At 43.5% G+C, this 23,136-nt stretch overlaps 1 protein-coding gene across 1 annotated transcript in view; it reads right to left on the bottom strand.

The window, feature by feature from the left end:
• LOC129706624 (collagen alpha-4(VI) chain-like) overlaps positions 1 to 23,136 on the bottom strand; it is a 55,068-nt gene that overhangs the window by 12,791 nt on the left and 19,141 nt on the right. Inside the window, exons 5-14 of the mRNA XM_055650985.1 lie at positions 22,458 to 22,508; positions 16,272 to 16,307; positions 15,621 to 15,683; positions 13,479 to 13,541; positions 11,695 to 11,730; positions 10,034 to 10,070; positions 8,570 to 8,584; positions 7,974 to 8,467; positions 4,202 to 4,283; positions 1,135 to 1,794 (exon numbers count right to left, since the gene is read on the bottom strand). Coding sequence (XP_055506960.1) covers positions 1,135 to 1,794; positions 4,202 to 4,283; positions 7,974 to 8,467; positions 8,570 to 8,584; positions 10,034 to 10,070; positions 11,695 to 11,730; positions 13,479 to 13,541; positions 15,621 to 15,683; positions 16,272 to 16,307; positions 22,458 to 22,508 — 1,537 coding nt within the window. The remainder of the gene's footprint in view (positions 1 to 1,134; positions 1,795 to 4,201; positions 4,284 to 7,973; positions 8,468 to 8,569; positions 8,585 to 10,033; positions 10,071 to 11,694; positions 11,731 to 13,478; positions 13,542 to 15,620; positions 15,684 to 16,271; positions 16,308 to 22,457; positions 22,509 to 23,136) is intronic.

Genomic DNA, 23,136 nt, shown 5'->3' with positions numbered 1-23,136 from the left:
CGGTGCAGGCTCGAAGGGACGAATGGCCTACTCCTGCACCTAATTTCTATGTTTCTATGTATGATCAAGAAGACGTTTTGCATCCTTACATCCTACACTGCCATCTAGCTCCTACATGATCAACAAACTTGAATACTTCGATACTTTCACCCAAATCAATGAGGTAGACTGTGAGTATCTGGGGGCTCCAGCAATGGTTCCTGCACCACTCCACCATGGCGGTGGTTTGATTGGACGAAGGTTGAACAAAGGCTAAAGATGAAAAGACAAAAGGCTGTGAGACAAACGGAAAAGAGGCTTGAAATGTGAAACTAGAGGAAGGAAAGGGATATGGATAGGGCTAACGGATTCAAGGGATATGGGGAGAAAGCAGGAATGCCGTACTGATTCTGGATAATCAGCCATAATTATGTTGCATGGCGGTCTTGGCTCGAAGGGCCGAATGGCCTACTCCTGCAGCTATTTTCTATGTTTCTGTGTTATAGGCGGGAAAAGGACAGGGGGGCATATCTATGTCCCTATCCCCATCTAGTAAATGTCACTATCATATCTGCTTCTACCACTACACCTGGCAGCGTGTTCCAGGCACTTACCACTCTGTGTAAAAAACACTTGTCCCTCACATCTCCTTTAAACTTTCACCTTAAAGCTATGCTCTCCAGCCATTATTATTTCTGACAGAAAAAAGGTTCTTAACTTCCTATTATTCATTTATTAATAATAGACTCCAGCAGGTTTCTCATTATTGTCAGGCTAGTTATGCCCCTGTCCCACTTACGAAACCTGAACGGAAACCTCAGGAGACTTTGCGCCCCACCCAAGGTTTCCGTGCGGTCCCTGGAGGTTGCTGGTGGTTGCCGGAGGTTTCAGGTAGTGGAAGCAGGTAGGGAGACTGACAAAAACCTCCGGGAACCTCACGGAAACCTTGGGTGGAGCGCAAAGTCTCCAGAGGTTTCCGTTCAGGTTTCCTAAGTGGGACAGGGGCATAAGTCTTTAAGGCATCCTCCACTTCTTATTTCTAGTACTTATCAAACAGTACGATATAAACATATGTATTAAGATTGTAGCGTCTGTAATGCATGGTAATAAATTATCCTTTTATCATAAAGTTTCTCAAAGTTCCAGCCCACTTACCTTCCAGGTTTTTCAGGAAGGCTACTGCAAACCTTTGTGCATATTCCATTTCCATCTCACGAGCTCTGTGCAGTTGGACTAAATGTTGATCCTGAGGAGAACTGACGCACTCCTTCAGGGCTGCAACGTTGGATCGCTCTCCGAGGACCAATGCAAAGACAGCAAATCCTTTACATTTGATATCTTGTGATATTTCCAGCAATCTCTTCTCATCAATATTTGTGTCGGCTGAAAGTATTATAAAAATAACCCTGTGTGTCGTCTGCTTTGTATCATTTGAGAAGAAATGTTTCAGGCTCCATTCAACAGAGCGGTCAAGGCTGGAGGTGACCTCTGGTCGATCAAATGATGACTCTTGGATGTGTCGCTTTTTCAGTGTTTTTGCGTTGTAATCCAAAATCCCAAACTCCAAGTTAAACGGTTCTTTCCCATAACTGGCGGCATGTTGTACAATAGCCACTCTAGGATGAAGACTGGAAGCTTTTGGCTCTTCGGAAATCACAAACTCGTTAAGCATGGAACTTAGGAAATGCTGAACATTTTCGGAATGTGCAGTTTCCATCTCATCTACATCATCAAGAATGAACGCAATATCCAGGTTTACGGGAAAGGCAGGGGGAGGGCCAGTTCCTGCACACTTGCTATCTGGATTACACGGATCTGAAAACAGAAAACATATTTATTGACCAATATTTTGGAGTTTGACCCACATTTTTAAATGTGCATTTATTTGCTGTAATTTAAAGTTGTATGGAATCAAAATGTAACCAATCACCTATGAAATATATAGTAGAAATATTATTTTCTGGCATTGAAGTTGGAACGTGCCAGAAATATAATCAACAAAATCATATATTGTCAGGTTAGTGTTTAAGAAGGAACTGCAGATGCTGGAGAATCGAAGGTTACACAAAAAAGCTGGAGAAACTCAGCATGGTGCAGCAGCATCTATGGAGCGAAGGAAATAGGCAACGTTTCGGGCCGAAACCCTTGGGTTTCGGCCCGAAACGTTGCCTATTTCCTTCACTCCATAGATGCTGCTGCACCCGCTGAGTTTCTCCAGCTTTTTTGTGTAACCATATATTGCCATATATTAGTTTATTGTCATGTGAACAGTGAAGAGCTTTTGTTGCAAGCTAACCAGTCAGCAGAAAGACCATACATGATCACTAACAGTCTGACCTGGTCACAAAACATCGCATCACTAGTTAAGAGAGGGCAGCAGCGTTTCACGTTCTGCGCCGGATGAGCAGAGTTCACCTCCCCCATCCCATCCTCACCCACTTTCTACAGGGGCACCATAGAGAGTATTCTGACCAGCTGCATCTCTGTCTGGTTTGGGGACTGTAAAGCCTCCGACTGGAAGTCCGTGCAGAGAGTGGTGAGGACGGCTGAACAAATCATCGGGACTTCTCTCCCCTCAATTGAGGACATTGCAAGCAAACGGTGCTTGTCCAAGGCCAACAGTATTATAAAGGACCCCACACATCTCCATCATGGACTGTTCACTCTGCTGCTGCCCTTGGGCAAAAGATATCGCAGCATAAGGAACAGAACATCAAGGTTTTGCAACAGCTTCTTTCCCCGAGCCATCAGACTCTTGAATGCCATGTAATGGTCAGCCACCATTATCTATTTCATCTTTTTATCCATTTTATCTTTTTATCCATTTTATCCTTCTGTTTATTTTTGTGTTGCACGGGAAGCCAAATGCAATGGAATTTCGTTTAGAATTGCATATATCGATGTATTTCTGAATGACAATAGAGTTTTGATTGATTGATTGATTGATTGACAATCAGCCATCCACCGTGATAAAGGGAATAAGATCAATAACGTTTTGTGCAAGATAATGTCCAGTAAAGTCCACTCAAAGATAATCCAATGGTCTCACAGTTATAAATACTGTACATTATGAAAGGTGAGATTAAAATTGGAAACTTTCATTCCATATGTCCCAATAGGTTTAAAGTATGTGAATGATAGAAATCATGATCAAAATCATGACACCATGAGGTGGGCAGGACAAATCCAAAGGTGCTTTGTTCATTAATGGTAAATAAATAGAATGCTGGAATCCAAAAACAAAAACGAAATATCCCAAAACCTCAGCCAGTTTACCAGTGTGGATTGGAAAACAAAACAGTGAATGTTGTCGGTCAATGACTCTTCTAAAGATTGAGGGATGGGTGGAGAGGAGAGTTTGTGGTTTCCAAGGCAAGGTGCAAGATGCATTAGACGGGTATAAAAATACTTAATTCAGTCTCAATCAGAAAGTAAATTATTTTACTATGAATGGTGTATATATTTTAATTGTACATTACAGAGGGGAAATCGTATGACAATCTGGGAAGAAGAACGGATTGAATATAAAGGCTGAGTAACTGGCAGACACAAACCTGCAGTACCAGCTTTGCCTCGGGTATACAATACATCGAAAGGAACTTACAACAGAAAATGATGACAAAACATCAGACAGCAAGTGCTACACCAGGAAGTCAGATGTCAGAGATTATGAGGAGAATGCAGGAGAATGGAGTTAGGAGGGGTAGATAGATCAGCATGATTGAATGGCGGAGTAGACTTACATCGAAACATAGCAACATAGAAAATAGATGCGTGCAGGAGAAGGCCATTTGGCCCTTCGAGCCAGCACCGCCATTCATTCTAATCATGGCTGATCGTCCCCTTTCAATAACCCGTGCCTGCCTTCTCCCCATATCCCTTGATTCCACTAGCCCTTAGAGCTCTATCTAACTCTCGCTTAAATCCATCCAGTGATTTGGCCTCCACTGCCCTCTGTGGCAGGGAATATCCACAAATTCACAACTCTGTGGGTGAAATTTTTTTTTCTCACCTCAGTCTTAAATGACCTCCCCTTTATTCTAAGACTGTGGCCCCTGGTTCTGGACTCGCCCAACACTGGGAACATTTTTCCTGCATCTAATGGGCTGAATGGCCTAATTCTACTCCCATTCCTTATGATGTAAATTATTTAGAAAAGTAAGTGAGAGCAGAAGAGATCTTAGCATATTACAGGTTGAATTTGATTAATTTAAAAACATACCATAACACAAAGTGCATGAAAGGACCTGCCTCAAAAGTTCTTGGGACCTTTGCAGTTGTCTTGGCAACACGACCACTGCATCCTTGGGAATAAAAATGTAAAAGGAAGTTGGTTTAGAACTAAAGAAAAATAAATCTGCAAGGTTAACAATCACATAATTTTTTCAAGAAGGAACTGTGCAGATGCTGGAAGATCAAAGGTACACAAAAATGCTGGAGAAACTCAGCGGGTGCAGCAGCATCTATGGAGCGAAGGAAATAGGCGACGTTTCAGGCCAACCATGAAGTAACAAACACATAATGCACTTTACTTAAATAACTACGGTTCTTGATCTAACCGTCCCAACTCGGTAAATATTAGCCAGGTCCGAGACAGTTAAATAAACTTTTTTTTTAGTTGAGAGATACAGCACGGAAACAGGCCCTTCGGCCCACCGGGTCCGCGCCGACTAGCAATCCTTGCACATTAACACCATCCTACACAGACTAGGGACAATTTACATTTATACCAAGCCAATTAACCTACAAACCTGTACGTCTTTGAAGTGTGGGAGGAAACTGAAGATCTCAGGAAAAAGCCCACATGGTCACGGGGAGAATGTACAAACTCCGTACAGACAGCACCCGTATGCGGGGTCGAACCCGGGTCACCGTCGCTGTACGCGCTGTAAGGCAGCAACTCGATCGTTGCGCCACCATGATGCCCTTCTTAATCTTATTTTCTATCCCATCTTACATTTTCTGCTCATTTGAAATGGGAAGCCGCAGCTCATCATTAATTGTGCAGATTTGATACAACAATCTAATCAGGAACCAATTTGCAATTCCATTGCTTCAGCACTGGAGCAGAGAGTCCTGAATGAGATGAAACTGAGAGGAGCAAGTTCCTTGCCCAGACGTAACCCTGCAGTAAATCTTAACTTTCCTTGTAAAGCAGAAGGGCAGGTGATCCTTGCTAGCCTCATATGGAGTCTCAAGACTCCCATGTGCTAATCTAATCCTCAATGGTTCATTGGTACTTTATTGTCACATGTACTGAGGCACAGGGGAATTCCTTGTTTGCATACAGTTCAGTCAAAATCTCACGATACATAAACCTAATCATACTTGATTATAAGAGTGTAAGAATAGCAGATAGCACTGAGGCACTACACAAGAGTCACCATCTTTCCCGCACCATCTTGTACCCTTCAAGTTCAGAATCGTTAAAAATGTTAAGGGCCTGTCCCACTTAGGCAATTTTTTTCGGCGACTGCCGGCAAATGCCGGCTGCGGGAGGCGGCTGATCAGGAGATCCGGGCCGCTGAGGAGGAGGATGCTCACCGTCGGGGTTCGGCGTCGGCGTTCCACCAGCCCGGCGTGAGGGCCTGAACATCGGGCCACCCGGGGCGGCGACTGCGGGTGCTCGGAAGGCCCCGACCACGGATGAACACGGAGGGGAGGCTGGCTGGACTATGGTGCCATCCTCACCTTGATGCCATTTATGTTATGTTGTGTCGTGGACTTTCTGTGTTTGTGCTTTTTTTTAAATTCAACTTCAATTTTATTTTTAACATGTTTATTATTTATTTATCTATCTATTTGCCTATTATCTATCTATCTATTATTTATTTATTTATTTGTTTGTTTGTTTATTTATTTATTTATTTATTTTTTAGATGTTTTTTTTTTAATGATACTGCCTGTAAGGGAAATTCATTTCGTTGTCTCAAATTGAGACAATGACAATAAATTTGAATACAATACAATACAACTATCACAGTCATAGCAGGTCGCTGAAAAAGGTCTGCTGGTCTGCTGGACCCCCACAACAATGTTTACAACAAGCAACAACAGCCTACCACCTAGTTGGCTTCAAGCCATGACAAGCTATCAACAACTGGCGACTCATTAGGACGTCCACCTATGACCACACCTACGACAACCTACGGCCACACAGGCGACAACCTACGACAACCAAAGTCAACCTACGTCCACCCCGCGACAAGCTATGACACGCAAGGACCCTGCCGGCGACAACTGAAGACAATTCAGTCGCCGCTACCTGTCACCGGTTGACGTGGGTTGTCGCCAATGGATTTCACCGAAGGCAGCGCCCGGCGACAACCAACGTTTCCTTGTGACAACCTGCGTCATCCTGGCGACAAACTATGGCAGCTCCTACGTCAGGGGAAGACAAGCTACGTCAAGCCCACAGTCACTGAAAGGTTTTGAACATTTCAAAATTCAGTGGTGACCAGAAAAACGTTAGAACTCTTTAGGTGACTTGAGCAGACGACTCACGACCATGCAGGTGTCACCCCGCGACCATGTGGTGACAACCTAGTCGCCTGTAGTTGCCGAAAAAATCACCTAAGTGGGACAGGGGCTTTAGAGTCTTAACTTGGCCAAAAAGTTCCGTCATCGACAAAAGCATTTTCTCCTTTCCAATCCCAGATGGGGTGGTGCAGATAGGATCCTGCAGGGGTTTGGTGTTTTTGTGGCCACTTCTCTCTGTATGGGATGGTGGAATGATTTGGACAGACCGGGCTATACATGGTTATCTGCTGGATGTTCACCTGGGATCAATAAAGTTCTATCACATCGTATCGTATATTTTGGGAAATATTCTTCTCAGACTTGTGCTACAAAGGAATGTCATAGATTGGTTCTGCTCCATGATAATTTAATACTAAGGACATTCTTGCCGTAGAGGGAGTACAGAGAAGGTTCACCAGACTGATTCCTGGGATATCAGGACTTTCATATGAAGAAAGACTGGATAGAAACTTACAAAATTCTTAAGGGGTTGGACAGGCTAGATGCCAGGAAGATTGTTCCCGATGTTGGGGAAAGTCCAGAACAAGGGGTTACAGTTTAAGGATAAGGGGGAAATCTTTTAGGACTGAGATGAGAAAATCATTTTTTACACAGAGAGTGGAGAATCTGTGGAATTCTCTGCCACAAGAAGGTAGTTGAGGCCAGTTCATTGGCTATATGTAAGACGGAGTTAGATGTGGCCCTTGTGGCTAAGGGGATCAGAGGGTATGGAGAGAAGGCAGGTACGGGATACTGAGTTGGATGATCAGCCATGATCATATTGAATGGCGGTGCAGGCTCGAAGGGCCGAATGGCCTACTCCTGCACCTAATTTCTTTGGTTTCTAACTGCTAGAACAATCCTTCCTTTCTCGCATTCTTTCTTCCCTACAAATTATCTTCCCCCATTTCCCTACAAATTATCTTCCTTCAGGGATCCAATCAGCTTCTTCTGGAAGGCACTAATTAATTCTATTTCACGCGCCCCCTACAGATCGTAACTTCCCATGTGTAACTATTCGTCATAAACCTCTTGTGAATGTGATCGACATTTAAAATGATGCATATATAATATGACTGCTTATAATTCCAGTACAGTGATACCCTACAGAGAATAAACATTGAACAGGCGGCACGACAGGTCAGAGATGTTGCTGCCTTACAGCGCTTGCATCCCCAGAGGCCCGGGTTTGATTCCAACAATGAGGGCTGTCTGTACGAAGTTTGTACATTCTCCCCGTGACCTGCGTGGGTTTTCTCCAGGATCTTCGGATTCCTCTCGCACTCCAAAGATGCACAGGTTTCTAGATTAATTGGCGAGGTATAAGTGTAAGCTGTCCCTAGTCTGTGTAGGATAGTGTTAATGTGCAGGGATTGATGGCCGGCGTGGACTCGGCGGGCCGAAGGGCCTGTTTCCATGCTGTATCTCAAACTAAACAAAGAATGTATAAAACGGAAATGTGGAATAGCCCTCACCTTAAAAACTTTTTTCACCTCAGGGATGCTTTTTAAGGAGATGATGACGGGAATGATACCTGAAGCCGTGAACTGTGTGTGCGCCATTGTCATAGCATCAGAGTCCTGCGATCCTCCATTGGTGAGAAACACAGCTATTTTCTTCACGAGGGCACCATTACGAACCCGTTTAAATGTATTTCTGGCAACAAACTGCATACTGTTGCCGATGTTGCGGATGCTTCTTGATCGATCATGAGCTAGACCTTTTATTTCTTGCAGGAGTGCCTTTTTTTTCTTAAAGCGAGGGAATCGAATGAAAGGCTTGGCTTCGCTATTGTAAGTCAGGACAGCCACGCGGGCACCCGTGGGGCAGTTGTTTTCAGCGATGTCAATATCCTGCACGAAACTAATTACAATTTTTTTCATCCTTTCAAATAGAACAGGAGTGACATCTGCAGACGAGTCCAGAGCAAAGGCCAGCTCCGTTGGGTAGGCTGGACACGCTCCACTTCCTGCAAGAATGCAACAACATTTTGCATTTGAAGATGACATTTATTCGAGAAAAGTGCAGGTACAAAAATATATTTTGAAAAACTTTTTAAAGAGCCACTTACTTTGTGAACTACAGGCTAGAGAAATGAAAGAGGAAGTAAAGTTAATACAATGAAGTATATTTTTTACTTTGCAAAGTTAACCAATAATCTTAATCACTCTTTCTTTTTTTTTGTTTTTGTTTTTGTTTATTTTATTAGAAGTTAATACAGCACAAAACAGTGCAGTGAAATCTAATTTTAGGTGCCAACTATGTCATATCGTAATCCATTCTATGTACAACCTCTGGTTTTATGTTATGAGAAGGAAGTAAGCAAGACAAGAAAAAGAAAACAATAGAAAGAAGAAAAAGTGGAAAAATAGATGGTAGAGAGTAGAAAAACGTGAAGTGTGTATATAAAAAAAAAAAAAAATAAAAAGTGGAAAGTAGAAATAGAAGAGAAGGCCCCTTAAAAGAGAATTTTTCAAATCTGTATTCGGAGATGTAGATCTATCCGCGTCATGAACTGAAATCAGCAATCTTTACGGTACCGCTGCATCACATGATTCCAAAAAGTCGATGAAAGGAGACCAACTCCTTAAGAATTGGTCATATTTATCTATTAGTCGGAGTCTCATTTCTTCAAGGCGTGCTATGTCCATCATATTCCTAATCCACATTTTAACAGTTGGTATGGTTGTATTTTTCCAAAATTTAAGTATCAATTTCTTTCCAATTATTAACCCATAATTAAAAAAAACATTTTGGTCTTTATTTAAATTGGTATCTTCTCCTATTATTCCAAATATAATCCATTCCGTTTTGGGTTCTATTCTTGACTTGAAAAGCTTTGTAAATATATCAAATATATCACTCTTTCTATAAGTGGACTTGCTCACCATGTGATTTTGGTATCTGATTTTCAAAGCCCTGTGTAACCTTGAGTTTTAGTGCCGAGTTTTTCCCTTTGGCATTAGTTCAGACAGTACATCAAAGAAAAAATTCCCCAGCATCAACATCAAGCCTAGCCTACTACACCTGTGTGAGGATTTAAACTTTCCACACCAGGAACTTCTATTATCAACTTGATGTCAAATTAGCCGAATATGTGCAGGAGACCCACACACATCAGTAATGTTCCAAACGCAGCATTCAGAGACCACAATCATTTGATCAATTCAATTTAAATTCAAGATGAGGAGAAAGAACATTTTATATAATTCCGCCATCTAGTGCCAAATTTTAGTATTGTTTCCTTTTAAAATAATTACCGACATTTAAAAATAGTCATTCTTAAATTTATGGGATAGGAGCAGAATTAGGCCATTCGGCCCATCAAGTCTACTCCGCCATTCAATCATTCATGGCTGCTCTATCTCTCCCTCATAACCCAATTCTCCTGCCAGATTGGAAAATCCACTTGAATTTAAGAACATTTAGACACATTTTCTTTTCATTTTTTTTTTAACATTTCTAAAATTCTACAAATTTAGTGAGGGATTCCAGCTTTAAAAATATTACTCAAGGGGAAGAGATTGTCACTTACCGCAGTTGTCTCTTATGTAATTTACAAGCTCACATGACTGCAAGGAAATTGCAAAAGTGTAAGCTTTCAAACATTCTATGCAGAAAACTTGACTATCAGATTGTACCTTAGAACATAAAACATAGAACACAACAGCACAAGAACAGGCACTTCAGCCCACAAGGTCCTTGTCAAACATTATGCCAAGACTAACACTTGTCTGCCTGCACATAACCCATTCTCACAATATCCATATCCCTATCCAAAAGTCTTTTAAATTCCACAATTGTATCTGCCTCAAGCACCACCCCCTGCAGCGTGTTCCAGGCACTCACCACCTCTGTGTAAAACACATCCTGTAAATGTTGTCCCACTCACATGAGAGCTGCGCCCTCTAGTGTTTGATTTTTTCACCCTGGGGGAAAAATGGTTCTTACTGTCTACCCTATCTCTGTTTCCCATATATTTGGACACTTCTATAAGATCTCCCTGTAACTTGGGCAATCCAGTGAACGTCAATCCAAACTTTCCCTGTAGCTAATACCCTGTGATACCGGCTCCATTACAGTAAGTCTCCTCACCATCCTTTCCAAAACAACTACATCCTCACTAGGTAGACAAAAATGCTGGAGAAACTCAGCGGGTGCAGCAGCATCTATGGAGTGAAGGAAATAGGTAACGTTTCGGGCCAAAACCCTTCTTCAGACTGTATGTGGTGACCAGAACCACAGGTAATGCCAATGTGGCCGAAACAATGTCCTTTAATGCTGCACAATGATAATCCCAACTCTTGCACTCAATGCCCCAACCTATGAAAGTAAACATTCCACATGCCTTCTTTACCATTCTATCTACTTGCGTTGCCACTTTCAGGGAGTTATAACCATATAACCATATAACAATTACAGCACGGAAACACGCCATCTCGGCCCTTCTAGTCCGTGCCGAAAAATTATTCTCCCCTAGTCCCATCTACCTGCACTCAGACCATAACCCTCCATTCCTTTCCCGTCCATATACCTATCCAATTTATTTTTAAATTATAAAATCGAACCTGCCTCCACCACTTCCACTGGAAGCTCATTCCACACAGCTACCACTCTCCGAGTAAAGAAGTTCCCCCTCATGTTACCCCTAAACTGCTGTCCCTTAATTCTCAAGTCATGTCCTCTTGTTTGAATCTTCCCTACTCTCAATGGGAAAAGCTTATCCACGTCAGCTCTGTCTATCCCTCTCATCATTTTAAAGACCTCTATCAAGTCCCCCCTTAACCTTCTGCGCTCCAAAGAATAAAGCCCTAACTTATTCAACCTTTCTCTGTAACTTAGTTGCTGAAACCCAGGCAACATTCTAGTAAATCTCCTCTGTACTCTCTATTTTGTTGACATCTTTCCTATAATTTGGCGACCAAAATTGTACCCCATACTCCAGAATTGGCCTCACCAATGCCTTGTACAATTTTAACATTACATCCCAGCTTCTATACTCAATGCTCTGATTTATAAAGGCCAGCACACCAAAAGCTTTCTTTACCACCCTATCAACATGACATTCCACCTTCAGTTATGCACTTGGACACCAAGCTATTTCCATATATCAATGCTGTCAGTGGTCATGCCGTTAATTGTATATTTTCCCCTGATATTCCACCTCCATAATGCAACGTACAAGCAGTTACATACCGTTTGTGATCTGTGGCCAGGTTGTCCTTTGAGGCCCTGGTGGAAAGGAAAGATACATTTTAAATAGTCTAATTTCTCATTCTTCTTAAGTATCCCCTTCTATGTAAGATATTAAAATTTAGCTGTTTATGGATATGTGACACATTCTTTTCCAAACACCTTTTCTTCACATATGAACAGCGGTTTTTTTTTTTGTAAAATAGTTATTGTTCATAAGTGGGTTTACAGAAAGTTCAACTGTTGTTTCCTACTCAGTCACAAGAGTCGTGGAGTCATACAGCATGGAAACGGGCCCTTTGGCCCAACCTGCCTATGCTAACCAAGATGCTCCATCCGCACTAGTTCCACCTGCCAATTGTTTGGCCCATACCCTCTTAACCTTTCCTATCCATGTACCTGTCAAAAATGTATTTTAAATGTTGTATAGTGCCTGCCTCAATGACCTCCAATATCAACTTGTTCCTTATACCCACCACACTCTGTATGGTCATCTGGCCTCAGCAGGCTACAAGCAGAAGACTGCTTCTAGAGCCATGCTCAAGTAACTGGCCCTAACTACTTCTTAATAGTTAAAAAATTCTATCCTGCAATCAATCACAAGTGTGAAAACGCACACATCCAGATTCAGGGACAGTTTCTTCCCAGCTGGTACCAGGCAACTGAACCACCCTACCACAACTAGGGAGCAGTGCTGAACTACTACCTACCGGGATCCGATCACCCGGCGTGGGGGAGCTGAGATCTCCCCGAGCTGAGATCTCCCCGATGCAAGAGCTTGATCGTCCCAATGAGGAGGGCCCGACCTCGGGCTACGGGAGCCAAGATCGTCCCGTCAATGGAAGGCTCGAAGCCCCCGACCGCCGGCTACGGGAGCCAAGATCGTCCCGTCAATGGAAGGCTCGAAGCCCCCGACCTCGGGCTATGGGAGCCAAGATTGTAAAATAAAGTAAAGTATCCTTTATTGTCATTCAGACTTTTCAGTCTGAACAAAATTTCGTGCCTTGCAGTAATAACATAGAATAAAATAACAAAACACACAATAAACACATATTTAACATCCACCACAGTGAGTCTACCAGGTCCTCCTCACTGTGATGGAAGGCAAAAGTCTTTGTCTCTTCCCTCCTTCTCCTCCCTCTGCGTTGAGGCGATCCAGGCTTCCGATGTTGCCGTTGATGGTAAGTCCGTCCCGCGGCTCAACCGAGCCCCGCGAACGGGCCGGTTCAAGCCCCACGGCCCGGGGCGGTCGAAGCTGCCGCCCTCCAGTCCAGCGGACGAAGCTGTTGCCGCGGGACCTGCGGAAAACAGGTCAACTCAATGCCCCCGACCGCGGGAGAACAAGGAAAGGAAGAGATTGAATTTTCTTTTCGCCTTCCATCACAATGAGGAATGTGGAGGAGTCACTGTGGTGGATGTTTATGTTAAAAAGTATTTTGTGTGCCTAGTTGCTTTTTATTGGCACGACTGTATGGCAAATCAAATTCCTCGTATGTTACTAAACATACTTGGCTAATAAATTATGAATATGATTATGATTGGAGACCCACGGACTAACTTTGATCGGACCTTATTGGCTTTATCTTGCACTAAACTTTATTCACGTTATTCGTTTTATCATGTATCTGTGCACTGTGAAAGCCTCGATTTAATCATGTACAGTCTTTCCGCTAACTGGTTAGCACGCAACAAAAGCTTTTCACTGTACCTCGGTACACATGACAATAAATAAACTAATATAAACTAAACGCACTACTAATTTTCCTGCTTTCAAGGCCACAACTTACCATTTCTCCAGGAGGCCCAATCGAACCTGGATCTCCAGCCTCACCATCCCAGCCAGCTGTACCCTAATTGTATAAGAATATTACATTATTTCTCATCCACAAATAATAATGGCAACATTTCATTTTGATTTGACAGCCATTGTGACTGAAACTTTTTCATACATTGAAATTATCAAAATTATCAGTATTGATGACATGTAATTAAGATAGATAGAAAATAGACAATAAGCAATGGACAATAGGTGCAGGAGTAGGCCATTCGGCCCATCGAGCCAGCACCACCATTCAATGTCATCATGGCTGAACATCCACAATTAGCCCTCCGTTCCTGCCTTCACCCCATATCCCCTGACTCCGCTATCTTTAAGAGCCCTATCTAGCACTCTCTTGAAAGTATCCAGAGAACCGGCCTCCACCGCCCTCTAAGGCAGAGAATTCCACAGACTCACAACTCTGTGTGAAAAAGTGTTTCCTCATCTCAGTTCTAAATGGCTTACCCCTTATTCTTAAACTGTGGTCCCTGATTCTGGACTCCCCCAGCATCGGAAACATGATTCCTGCCTCTAGCGGGTCCAAACCCTTAATAATCTTACATGTTTCAATGAGATATCCTCTCATCCTTCTAAATTCCAGAGTACACAAGCCCAGCCGCTCCATTCTCTCAGCATATGACAGTCCCGCCATCCCGGAAATTAACCTTGTAAACCTCTGCTGCACTCCCTCAACAGCAAGAATGTCCTTCCTCAAATTTGGATACCAAAACTGCACACAATACTCCAGGTGTGGTCTCACTAGGACCCTGTACAACTGCAGGAGGACCTCATTGCTACCCAACTCCTCGTGTTATGAAGGACAACATGCCATTCGCTATCTTCACTGCCTGCTATACCTGCATGCTTACTTTCATTGACAGATGAACAAGGAATCTCAGATCCCGTTGTACTTCCCCTTTTCCCAACATGACACCATTTAGATAATAATCTGCCTTCCTGTTTTTGCTAACAAAGTGGATAACCTCACATTTATCCACATTAAACTTCATCTGCCATACATCTGCCCACTCATCCAACCCGTGCGAGTCACCTTGCATTCTCATAGCATCCTCCTCACAGTTCACACTGCCACACAGCTTTATGTCATCTGCAAATTTGCTAATGTTACTTTGAATCCATTCATCCAAATCATTGATGTATATTGTAAATAGCTGCGGTCCCAGCACCGAGCCTTGCGGTACCCCACTAGTCACTGCGGTATGAGAAGGGACAAAAATCACAGTGTGGTGATTGGTTTTATGAGCACTTCTATTGAAGTTTATTAAATATATCTGTAGTTTCTTTAGGATCTAGTAAGCCAGAAAGGGTTTTTGGGAAGAAAGAGCTACTTTAAATTTAGTTGTATCTGGTTGGGTAACTATGGTATGGTGAAGATTATTCCATGCTTTCATTATGCGGGGGAAGAATGAATTGCTTCACCAGATAAAAGCTGTCCAGGACCTGACCTCCCCAGAGGAGCATGGGTGAAGTTCAACAGACTTGGTACTGGAGTTGGGCGTTTCAATGGCAGCGTGTGGAGATGGGGGCTCCGCAAGAGCCCAGCCTGTGACTGCGGAGCAGAACAACAGACAGCCAACCATGTCATCCCTTTGGCCCAACTTGTCTACACCAGCCAACATGTCCCAGCCACACTAGTCCCACCCGCCCGCATTTGGCCCATTTCCCTCCAAACCTGTCCGATCCACATATTTGTCTAACTGTTTCTTAAACATAGGGATAGTCCCTGCCTCAACTACCTCCTCTGGCAGCTCGTTCCATACTCCCAGCACCATTTCTGCGAAAAGGTTACCCCTCAGATTCCTATTTAATCTTTTCCCCTTTGCTTTAAACCAATGTCCTCTGGTCATCGATGGTTCCAGAAACCATGTTTCAAGGAAGTACACGTAATCATACTGCTGGACTTGTTCTGTGGCTTGTACTATTCAGATGGATGGACCACGTGACAAAGACACACTAGTGCACCTCCAGGCACACATTGACAGAATTTTCAATCTAGTATAGGATCTTACAGGAACAAGGCGGGGGAAAAAGACAATAAAACTCAGCAGAATGCATAATTCTTCATTTTGGATTTGAATGAATATCCTACCCTGCGGCCTCTGATTCCTTTGCGACCTTCTATCCCAGGAATACCAGGTTCTCCATCGGCCCCCTGTTGGCATGATATACAAATTGTGGTCACTAGCAGTAAACCTCTAAAAACAATGTAAAGGGCCTGTCCCACAAGCATGCGACCTGCATGCGGCAAGCGCGACCAAACCGGAAGCGGAGGCCGCGCGGGGGTCGAGTGATCCCCGTACAGGGCCGGTCCCACCTGCATGCGGCGAGCGCGACCAAACCAGAAGCGGGGGCTGCGTGGGGGTCGAGTGATCCCCGTACAGGGCCGGTCCCACCAGCATGTGCCTGCATGCGGCGAGCGCGACCAAACTGGGGGCTGCGCGGAGGTCGAGTGAGTGACGCGAAGTTCAAGCGAAGTCCGCGGGAGGTTCCCGCATGATGTCCGGCGTCAAGACGCTGCGCCCGGCGTCGAGACGCTGCGCATGCCCGTCGAGGCGGTGCGTACGGCGTCGAGGCGGCTGCGGGCCGGCAGGCCGTTGTCGCACGGAATTTTTGAACACGGTCAGTTTTTCGGAGCCCCGCGCGGGATTATATTCACACGGAGGTGAATATATGCAATTCTAATATATGGAGTCGCATGCTCATGGGACAGGCCCTTTAGACAATAAAAACTGCTAGTTACCTGCGAACCAAGATATCCAGAGCTTCCTTGTCCTCCCTATAAAATGTAAATACATTAACTTTAGTCCAAGCACGTAAAAACCATGCAGATCAGCGATGCTATTGATTAATTTACTTGTAAAGCTGCATAACACTTAAAATGTCACTGTACTTAATCTGTAACATATTAAGCAAGAATTAATGAATACTTCCTAAACTTTATCTCAAAAGAGTCTGTGTAAAGCGGAGGAAAATGGCCCAGAGGTCCATAGTAAGGTCCCACATCTCCACAACACTTACATTGACCTGGGATGTTCAGGGCTTCCCCATAGAGACATGCAGATCATTTGAATGCAATAGAAACCAGTCCAAAAAACCCACGTAACAAAGAAAGGAACTGGGATTGTGGGGAAGGGGGATCATCCTTATATTCATCTCCTCCTCTCTGGTCAGCTGGGTAACCAATTCTATTGCTGCCCAAAGAAAGATGTAAGGTCTGAGACAGTTATGGCCCTGTCCCACTGTACGAGTTCATTCTAAGAGCTCTCCCGAGTTTAAAAAAAAATCAAACTCATGGTAAGCACGGAGAATGAATGTAGTGGGTACATCGGAGCTCGTGGACGTCTCTTAGCGGCTCGTAACGCTAACGGCAGGTACTCGGGAAATGCGGTAAGCTCGGGATGACTGGTGAAGATTTTTCAACATGTTGAAAAATGTCCACGAGAGCCCCGAGTACCGACGAGCGGCCATTACCGTAAATCTCCGAGTTCGAATCAGGGTAAACTCGGGAGAACTCTTTGAATGAACTCGTACAGTGAAACAGGGCTTTAAGACAGGAGTCACTCTAGGGTTCTTTTCTGCACAAAGGCAGGAGGTAGCCTCATGCACTTGAGATTGTTTTTATTATTAAATCATTGATATGGTGCAAATTTTAAGATGACAGGCTTTGGTTTGAATCCATATTCTTACCCAATATCCTCCAAGGGACACTAAAAAAATGTAAGTGCGCTCATTATTCTGGTGGGCGGCGCGACTCTCGTCAGCAGCGGCCTCTGCAGTCTGTCCGCGTTTTATTATTTTCTGTCTATGTTTTTTATGTAGTTTTTGTTATTTTTTGTTGGGGTGTGTGTGTGGGGGGGGGGGGTGGGGGTGGGAGGGGGGGGAAACTTTTTAAATCTCTCCCTGCACGGGAGACCCGACCTTTTCTGGTCGGGTTGCCGTTATCTTTGGGGCTGCAACGAGGACCGGCCTCCAACAGGAAGAGACCGGGGACTCTGGTGCCGACGACTCACCGTCGCCGTCGCGGGGCTGGCCGAGTCCGGAGCGGGTGGAGCGGTGGAGGAGCGCTGCTGCTGCTGCTGCTGCGGCCCGACCGGAGAGTCGGAGGCTTCAACGGCAGGTCTGTGGACGGCGGCACCGGGAGCCCGCGGGTCCCTGGAGGGAGACCGCTTTTCGGGGCTCTCGCAATGGCGACTTCCCCCGCCCGAGTTGCGGGGTCGAAGAGCTCCTGGAGCGGGGCCTACATCACCGCCCCGCGCGGCTTGGAATGGCCGCGGGACTCTGCGAGCGCCCGCCGGGGGCTCTAACATCAAGAACCCGGTGTGCGACCTCGCACCACCCGGCGTGGCTTTAATGGCCACGGGACAATCGCCATCGCCAGCCGGGGGCATTGACTTTGACATTGGGGGGGGGAGAGTGCAGTGGAGAGATAAGCTTATTTGGCCTTCCATCACAGCAATGTGATGGATGTTTATGTAAATTATGTTGTGTCTTGGGTCTATGTGTTTGTAATGTATGGCTGCAGAAACGGCATTTCGTTTGGACCTCAAGGGGTCCAAATAACAATTAAATGTATCTTGTATCTTGTATCTTATATCTTAAGCATGCGTTCTTTATACAAGGATGTTATTCATATTAAGGGAGGTAGGTTTGGGTGATGGTCTGGGCTATGTCCACAACTCTGCAATTTCTTGCAATCTTGGATGGAGCTATTCCCAAAACAGGCTGTAATGCATCCCAATAATATGATTTCTCCAATGCATCTGTCAAATTCAGTAAGGGCTGTTGGGGACATGCTGAACCTCCTAAGCCTTCTAAGGAAGTAGAGCCATTTGTATGCTTTTTTGGCCATAGCTTCATTGCAACCAGCAAAATAGTGTTAACTCTGAATAGATGGCAGCTGATCTGAAGCCCAAAGAAGTGATAATAATTATGTTCAGTGCTAATCTGTGGAGCCCACATATTCGTTAATTTGATAAAATTATTCAGGCTTCTAAAGTAACTACAGGGAATTCATTTAATTGTGCGTTATAGAAACATAGAAACATAGAAACATAGAAATTAGGTGCAGGAGTAGACCATTCGGCCCTTCGAGCATGCACCGCCATTCAATATGATCATGGCTGATCATCCAACTCGGTATCCCATACCTGCCTTCTCTTCATACCCCCTGATCCCCTTAGCCACAAGGGCCACATCTAACTCCCTCTTAAATATAGCCAATGAACTGGCCTCGACTACCCTCTGTGGCAGAGAGTTCCAGAGATTCACCACTCTCTGTGTGAAAAAAGTTCTTCTCATCTCGGTTTTTAAAGGATTTCCCCCTTATCCTTAAGCTGTGACCCCTTGTCCTGGACTTCCCCAACATCGGGAACAATCTTCCTGCATCTAGCCTGTCCAACCCCTTAAGAATTTTGTAAGTTTCTATAAGATCCCCTCAATCTCCTAAATTCTAGAGAGTATAAACCAAGTCTATCCAGTCTTTCTTCATAAGACAGTCCTGACATCCCAGGAATCAGTCTGGTGAACCTTCTCTGCACTCCCTCTATGGCAATAATGTCCTTCCTCAGATTTGGAGAATCTGTACTGTACGCAATACTCCAGGTGTGGTCTCACCAAGACCCTGTACAACTGCAGTAGAACCTCCCTGGTCCTATACTCAAATCCTTTTGCAATGAAAGCTAACATACCATTCGCTTTCTTTACTGCCTGCTGCACCTGCATGCCTACCTTCAATGACTGGTGTACCATGACACCCAGGCCTCGCTGCATCTCCCCCTTTCCCAATCGGCCACCATTTAGATAATAGTCTGCTTTCCCGTTTTTGCCACCAAAATGGATAACCTCACATTTATCCACATTATACTGCATCTGCCAAACATTTGCCCACTCACCCAGCCTATCCAAGTCACCTTGCAGTCTCCTAGCATCCTTATGTTAGGGCTAAGATGCAAATTTGTATTCCACCCCAGGCACCAGCATCACATTATATTGAAACATGGATCAAACCAGCTTGGAAATGAATTTGGAAAACTTTACATTTTTTAACAATTCATTGCATCACCAACATCCACATCTGATTTAACAATCCAAATACAAATCAAGGTAACTTTTCATCAGAAGCAGAGCCCGTCAAAATGTGTGCTTACATTTTGTGGTGGATTTCTATGCTTAAATGTGGGAGGATAGGCCTAGTCAGCCATGGCAAAAAATGCAACTGTAGATGAAACTTTGCGGTCTCCAACCAGGACAACATCAAAGCCGCACCATTATCTCTCACAGATGGACGGATGCCAACCCCCATGCTTACATGTAATACAACAGCATCCTCTGCATGAAGTGCAATCAAACTGCATCATTAAACATGGCAGATTATCATCAAACAACAGGTAGTTGAGGGAGATGACACTGGTCATTGGGAGTTCCTCCCCTCCAATGACTTAAATGTTGAATTTATACAAGCACCTAGATTGCTGATTTTTTGGCAATTGCACACTCATCCTTGGAGCATGGATTAGGATATTGATTGCAGCTGCAATGTGAACACACTGCCTGTATACTGCAGCCAATCTGTATCTAAGCCCTTGGGGTTTACCTTCTGCCATTGAAAGTTTACATTCAAGGATCTCAAGTGAGTATAAGACCACTCTCTGTAACAGTAAATGCTAAAGCCCATTTTAAGATGTCCATGATGCATCTTTCATTGCAGCAAATAAAGAGTATTGTAAAGATTTTTTTTTAAGAAAATACTAAAATGCATTAACTCTAATTAAAAAATTGGAAAGCAGAGGTAAATTAAGAGAAAAAGAATGCTAAGTGCATAATTGTGCTGAAGCGAAATTATGTTTATACTTCCAATAATTTAGGCGGTAGGACTATGTCAGGTTGAAAGCAAACACATCGCCTGGGACAGAATACAGCAAATGTAACCAGGATCATGTTGTGTAGTTCTTGAAACATCTGCCATGCATTTGCCCACTCACCCAGCCTATCCAAGTCACCTTGCAGCCTCCTAGCATCCTCCTCACAGCTAACGCTGCCCCCCAGCTCCGTGTCATCCGCAAACTTGGAGATGCTGCATTCAATTCCCTCATCCAAATCATTAATATATATTGTAAATAGCTGGGGTCCCAGCACTGAACCTTGCGGTACCCCACTAGTCACTGCCTGCCATTCTGAAAATGACCCGTTTACGCCTACTCTTTGCTTCCTGTCTGACAGCCAGTTCTCTATCCACATCAATACTGAACCCCCAATACCATGTGCTTTAAGTTTGCATACTAATCTCGTATGTGGGACCTTGTCAAAAGCCTTCTGAAAGTCCAGAAATAACACATCCACTGGTTTTCCCTTATCCACTCTACTAGTTACATCCTCAAAAAATTCTATAAGATTCGTCAGACATGATTTACCTTTCATACATCCATGCTGACTTTGTCCAATGATTTCACCACTTTCCAAATGTGCTGCTATCCCATCTTTAAAAACTGACTCTAGCAGTTTCCCCACTACCGATGTTAGACTAACTGATCTGTAATTCAAAACTCTTTTTAAAAAGTGGGGTTACATTAGCTACCCTCCAATCCTCAGGAACTACTCCAGAATCTAAAGAGTTTTGAAAAATTATCACTAATGCATCCACTATTTCTGCGGCTACTTCCTTAAGTACTCTGGCATATAGCTTATCTGGCCCTGGGGATTTATCGGCCTTTAATCCATTCAATTTATCTAACACCACTTCCCGACTACCCTGTATTTCACTCAGTTCCTCAATCTCATTTGACCCCCGGTCCCCGGCTATATCCTAGCAGATTATTTATGTCTTCCTTAGTGAAGACAGAACCAAAGTAGTTATTCAATTGGTCTGCCATGTCCTTGTTCCCCATGTTCAATTCACCTGTTTCTGACGGCAAGGGACCTACATTTGTTGTAACTAATCTTTTTTTCTCTTCACATATCTATAAAAGCTTTTGCTGTTAGTTTTTTATGTTCCCTGCCAGTTATCTTTCATAATCTATTTTCCCTTTCCTAATTAAGCCCTTTGTCCTCCTCTGCTGGATTTTGAATTTTTCTCCCAGCCCCCTGGTAGGCTGCTTTTTATGGCTAATTTGTACGCTTCATCTTTTGATTTTATATTATCCCTGATTTCTTTTGTTATCCATGGATGCACTACCTTCCCTGATTTATTCTTTTACCAAACTGGGATGAACAATTGTTGTAGTTCATCCATGCAGTCTTTAAATGCCTTCCATTGCATATCCACCGTCAACACTTTAAGAATCAATCGCCAGTCTATCTTGGCCAATTCACGTTTCATACCCTCTAGTTACCTTTCTTTAAGTTCAGAATCCTTGTTTCTGAATTAACAATGTCACTCTCCATCCTAAGGAAGAACTCGACCATATTATGGTCACTCTTGCCCAAGGGGCCACGCACAACAAGACTGCTAACCAACCCTTCCTCATTACTCAATAGGCAGGTTGTTTGAAATTGGTTAGATATAGAAGCAGGTGTGAGGTCAAGAGGGATACGTAGTGATGAACTGTATAGCTAGTTAATGAACTTTCAGTGGAGGGAAGGACAAACTGGTACAAGGTCAGCCAGGGTCAGGAGAAGAGAGTCAGGGAGGGAGTGAGGCGAAAAAGTATGGGATTTAAAAAAAAGGTAAGGACTATATAATGATACATATTTAAGTAGAACCATTGTTTCCAAACATCAGAAACACCTACAAATTGTTTTCAAACCAAGAAACAGAAAATAGTTTTAAAATCAGTTATTTAAATATTCACAGAGATGCAGACAGCAACAGCAGTTCAAGTCACTGATCCACATTTCCACTGAGCTTGCGAAACCTCTGAAACATGCCACTAATAATAATAATAATAATAATAATAATAATAATAATAATAATAATAATAATTTAAATTACCTTTCTGCCTTTTGGTCCAGGGGAACCAAATCCATGCTTGCCATCTATCCCCTGAGTGGTTAAAAACAATTAGAAATAGAGATGTACAATTTTCTTACAACTTTTTCTCCAACATGCTACATTTGAAAAAGATGTCATCCACAAATGTGGAAAAGTCTCAAAACAAACAACCTCAGGTCGGTCAGTTTCTCTAAGGAAATCGGTGCATTTTGTTTTTCAGAATCACAGTTGCAAATATGCTCTGCAAATTTCAAATCTGAATTTCAACCAAAATAACGCCAGAGATAATTTTGGATTGACCAAAAGTCAACGGGAAGTAAAAAGTTAAAAATATGTCTGAGGACTCAACTCATTGTGAACAAAATCATCGGCATTGTTGTTAAAAGAATATGAAAACAATCTGTTCTCAGTACTCGTGCACTGTTGAAAACTTAAGGAACCTTCCTGCTTCCATTTTAACAAGGAACTGTAGCGGCACCTAGTGGTGGCCTGAGTAATATCAAACTATTGCTATTGGCCGGCGTGGTCAAGTGAGCGCGGGAGTTTTTTGCGGACTTTTGGCAAGCTCGTCATTCCAGCTCCACGTGACTTGGGAGATCTTCGATTATTTGGCTGTGTATTAAATACTCGATAATTCCTTTATTTTAAGCCTAAAAATAAAGAACGTATATCCTAAGTC

The sequence above is a fragment of the Leucoraja erinacea genome, chromosome 2 (assembly GCF_028641065.1).
Source record: "Leucoraja erinacea ecotype New England chromosome 2, Leri_hhj_1, whole genome shotgun sequence".
NCBI lineage: Eukaryota > Metazoa > Chordata > Chondrichthyes > Rajiformes > Rajidae > Leucoraja > Leucoraja erinaceus.
Note: the sequence above shows the minus strand (reverse complement) of the source record. Positions and strands in the feature narration are given on the sequence as shown.